This window comes from Oncorhynchus clarkii, chromosome 32 (assembly GCF_045791955.1).
Source record: "Oncorhynchus clarkii lewisi isolate Uvic-CL-2024 chromosome 32, UVic_Ocla_1.0, whole genome shotgun sequence".
In the NCBI taxonomy this organism is placed as follows: Eukaryota; Metazoa; Chordata; class Actinopteri; order Salmoniformes; family Salmonidae; genus Oncorhynchus; species Oncorhynchus clarkii.
In genome coordinates this window covers 10,119,229-10,124,228 of record NC_092178.1, presented here as the reverse complement: position 1 = coordinate 10,124,228, position 5,000 = coordinate 10,119,229, and the positions used below count along the sequence as shown (strand labels likewise).

General features: G+C 46.1%; 1 protein-coding gene across 1 annotated transcript in view; it reads right to left on the bottom strand.

The window, feature by feature from the left end:
- Window positions 1-5,000, bottom strand: part of LOC139392095 (integrin beta-8-like) — a 42,555-nt gene that overhangs the window by 21,000 nt on the left and 16,555 nt on the right. Inside the window, exon 11 of the mRNA XM_071139814.1 lies at window positions 4,535-5,000. This exon is cut by the window's right edge and continues 3 nt beyond it. Coding sequence (XP_070995915.1) covers window positions 4,535-5,000 — 466 coding nt within the window. The remainder of the gene's footprint in view (window positions 1-4,534) is intronic.

Genomic DNA, 5,000 nt, shown 5'->3' with positions numbered 1-5,000 from the left:
GAGGGGGGGTTAACGAGGGGTGGAAACTCAGAATACTTGATAACGAGGACTCTGAGTCAAGTAATATAAATATGTATAAATCCGGAACAGTAATGGTACAGAGTAACCACAAACAGTTTCAGCTGGACTTTCACCTAATCAAAGAATTAGCCCAGCAGGAGAAGCTCTCCCTTGATAAAGATACCCCCACACCGAGCGGGTCAGACCAGACCTCTTCATTATGTAACCCCACAGACGAGCAACCCCCAGCGGAGAGTCAACCTCCCAGCACAGATTACCACTCCCTCATTGAAATGAAGGACAAATTCACCCAGCTGGAGGTAAGGCAGGTGGAGCTGGAACAGCAGGTGATTACACTTCAGTCAGCACAGACCCAGACAACAGTCCAGCACAACAACAGCCCCTTAACCAGACCCGGAGAGCTGGAGGTGGACAGAGACATATCTGCACTTTGGACAGTGGTGAGACAAATACAACAGGAGAAAGAGGAGCAGAACAGAGCACTAGAGGAGAGTATCAGACTGCTGGTGGAGGAGAGGTTGAGGGGGATGGAGGAGAGGGTGAGGGGGATGGAGGAGAAGTTGAGGGGGACGGCGTGTGACAGAGAACAACCCACTAGAGAGGTGGCCACCCCCACAGAGAAGCCAGCAGAACAGCCCACCTCAGCACCCAACAAAAGTCTCGACGCCACAGCAGAACAGTCCACACCAGACCATGACCATAGAGTCGACACCACAGCAGAACAGTCCACACCAGACCCTGACCATAGAGTCGACATCACAGCAGAAGAGACAAACGAAGAACCCCAAGCCCAGAGGCTCTCACCCCCTCTGAGCACCCCCCCTGTCAGCCACCCTGATAGCCCTTCTGACAACCCCCCCACACCCACTGAGGACAAACACAAGACACAGATTGTACTACTTATGGACTCAAATGGGAAATATATAGAAGAAAAAAAACTTTTCCCCAAACACAGTGTGTCTAAACTCTGGTGTCCAAACACCCAGCGCACCCTCGACCTTCTGTCTGAGGACCAACTAGGCTCACCTAGCCACATAATAATACACACAGGCACAAACGACCTGAGAGCACAGCAGGAAAGAGTGGCCACAGCACTGAAGGGAGTGATTGAAAAGGCTTCTTCTACTTTCCCCAACGCACAAGTGGTTATCTCCACCCTGCTACCACGAAAAGACTTCCACCCTGCCACAATACAGCGGGTAAATGCAAGTATTTCCTGTGACTGTGCCTCAAAACCAAATGTTTTCCTGGCCCACCACTCCACCCTGGACTTGAACAGCCTCTATGACCAGGTCCACCTCTACAAGGCAGCAGTGCCCACCTTTGCCCGAACTCTAAAGAACATCGCTCTCAAACGTATCCCCAACACTTCACACAGGAGCAACAGATCAATAGACACCCCACCCAGACCAGCGAGACACCCTCCCAGATCTGCAGGACCCCCCCCCTGGACCTACACATACAGGACCCACGCCAAGAGGAATTACATCCAGACCACAGTACACCCAGACACATCCACACCCCCACCCCAACCAATCAACACCCCCCCACGTCAACCATGCCCACATCCCATTTAGGCCCCCTCAGATCAGACCTATGCCACTCCTGCCCACCCCATGCACCCCACCCCCGCAAAGAGGGCCTCAACATGGAAGCCACACATACGCCCAGGTAGTGAGCGGGCAAACAGTCCCAACCCCCACTCTCACACTCGCCCAAGCCAATGGCATGTACCAGATGCTCAGCAGGCTCTGCTCACACTTACTGGCCTGAGGCCAAACCACGACCAACAACATTGGACACTCTATGGAACAAAAAGCCTTCACTATATTATCCTGGAATATCCAAGGCCTGAGGTCATCTGCCTTTGGCCTAAAAAGCAGAAACCCGGACTTCACCAAAGAAATGGGTAATACAGACATTGTCATCCTGCAAGAAACCTGGTATAGAGGAGACGGACCCACTGGTTGCCCTCTAGGTTACAAGAGAGCTGGTAGTCCCATCCACCAAACTACCAGGTGTGAAACAGGGAAGGGACTCAGAGGGTATGCAAATTTGGTATAGAGCAGACCTAACTCACTCCATTAAATTAATCAAAACAGGAACATTCTACATTTGGCTAGAAATTCAAAAGGAAATTATCCTAACAGAGAAAAATGTCCTCCTGTGTGCTACCTATATCCCCCCACTAGAATCCCCATATTTTAATGAAGACAGCTTCTCCATCCTGGAGAGGGGAAATCAATCATTTCCAGGCCCAGGGACATGTACTAGTCTGTGGCGACCTAAATGCCAGAACCGGACAAGAACCTGACACCCTCAGCACACAGGGGGACAAACACCTGCCTGGAGGTGACAGCATTCCCTCCCTAGGCACAACTATGACAACATAACCAACAAAAACGGGTCACAACTCCTGCAGCTCTGTCGCACGCTGGGTATGTACATAGTCAACGGTAGGCTTCGAGGGGACTCCTATGGTAGGTACACCTATAGCTCATCTCTTGGCAGTAGTACTGTAGACTACTTTATCACTGACCTCAACCCAGAGTCTCTCAGAGCGTTCACAGTCAGCCCACTGACACCCCTATCAGACCACAGCAAAATCACAGTCTACTTAAACAGAGAAATACTCAATCATGAGGCATCAAAGCCAAAGGAACTGAGTAACATTAAGAAATGCTATAGATGGAAGGAATGCAGTTTGGAAACCTATCAAAAAACAATTAGGCAACAACAAATTCAATCCCTTTTAGACAATTTCCTGGGTAAAACGTTCCACTGTAATAGTGAAGGTGTAAACTTGGCAGTAGAAAATCTTAACAGTATATTTGACCTCTCAGCTTCTCTATCAAATCTAAAAATCTCAAATAGAAAACCGAAGAAAATTAACAATAATGACAAATGGTTTGATGAAGAATGCAAAAATCTAAGAAAGAAATTGAGAAACCTGTCCAACCAAAATATAGAGACCCGGAAAACCTGAGTCTACGCCTTCACTATGGTGAATCACTAAAACAATACAGAAATACACTACGGAAAAAGAAGGAACAGCATGTCAGAAATCAGCTCAATGCAATTGAAGAATCCATAGACTCTAACCACTTCTGGAAAACACTAAACAAACAACAACACGAAGAATTATCTATCCAAAATGGAGATGTATGGGTAAACCACTTCTCCAATCTTTTTGGCTCTATAACAAAGAATAAAGAGCAAAAACATATATATGATCAAATACAGATCTTAGAATCATCTATTAAAGACTACCAGAACCCACTGGATTCTCCAATTACATTGAATCCAATTACAGGACAAAATAAAAACCCTCCAACCCAAAAAGGCCTGTGGTGTTGATGGTATCCTCAATGAAATGATCAAATATACAGACAACAAATTCCAATTGGCTATACTAAAACTCTTTAACATCATACTTAGCTCTGGCATCTTCCCAAATATTTGGAACCAAGGACTGATCACCCCAATCCACAAAAGTGGAGACAAATTTGACCCCAATAACTACCGTGGAATATGTGTCAACAGTAACCTTGGGAAAATCCTCTGCATTATTATTAACAGCAGACTCGTACATTTCCTCAATGAAAACAATGTACTGAGCAAATGTAAAATTGGCTTTTTACCAAATTACCGTACAACAGACCATGTATTCACCCTGCACACCCTAATTGACAACCAAACAAACCAAAACAAAGGCAAAGTCTTCAGGTGGATTGTATTTATCATCATTAGTCATTTAGGTCAACATTGGATCATTCAGAGATCCTCACTGAACTTCTGGAGAGAGTTTGCTGCACTGAAAGTAAAGGGGCTGAATAATTTTGCACGCCCAATTTTTCAGTTTTTGATTTGTTAAAAAAGTTTGAAATATCCAATAAATGTCGTTCCACTTCATGATTGTGTCCCACTTGTTGTTGATTCTTCACAAAAAAATACAGTTTTATATCTTTATGTTTGAAGCCTGAAATGTGGCAAAAGGTCGCAAAGTTCAAGGGGGCCGAATACTTTCGCAAGGCACTGTAATATGACATTTGTAATGTCTTTATTGTTTTGAAACTTCTGTATGTGTATTGTTTACTGTTCATTTTTATTGTTTATTTCACTTTATATATTCACTTTGTATGTTGTCTACCTCACTTGCTTTGGCAATGTTAACACATGTTTCCCATGCCAATAAAGCCCTTGAATTGAATTGAATTGAGAGACAGGCAGAGAGAGAGACAGAGAGACAGAGAGAGAGAGAGAGAGAGAGAGAGAGAGAGAGAGAGAGACAGAGATAGAGAGACAGAGAGAGACAGAGAGAGAGACAGAGAAAGACAGAGAGAGACAGAGAGAGAGAGAGAGAGAGAGAGAGATTTTAGTCTATCACCAAATATACAGTGAATGTATTGTTGACGTCTTCTGAAATGCAACATGTAAGGTCGTGGGTTGTGTGTGTGTGTGTGTGTGTGTGTGTGTGTGTGTGTGTGTGTGTGTGTGTGTGTGTGTGTGTTACCTCCACACAGTATTTCGTGTTGGTAGGGGCAGGAGTAGTCGTCCATCTGACAGTATGTTCCATACACCGTCCCCAGACTGTTCCTCTCACACACACACCTCTCACACACACACACTCCCCGACCGCTACAGTCCACCCGTGATGCCTCCGCACCACACTGCCGCGGCCCCTCCTGGGAGTGTGTGTGCTCTAGGTCCAACTCCGGTGTGTGTGTGTGAGAGCTGTGTGTGTGTGAGAGGTGTGTGTGTGTGTTGACTTCTTGATTATTATGATCTGTGTCTGGGGTGTCCTCTCCACAAGACGACTGGTGGGTTGCGTCGTCGTGGCAACGGTGACAGCGACATCGTGATCGAACCTTGATGACGACTGACTCATTGTAACCCACGGGCCTGACGAAGACCTGGACCACGTCATCTTCCTCATCATCGTCAGGACAGGACAGCAGGCCGATGGTGATGTTGAAGTA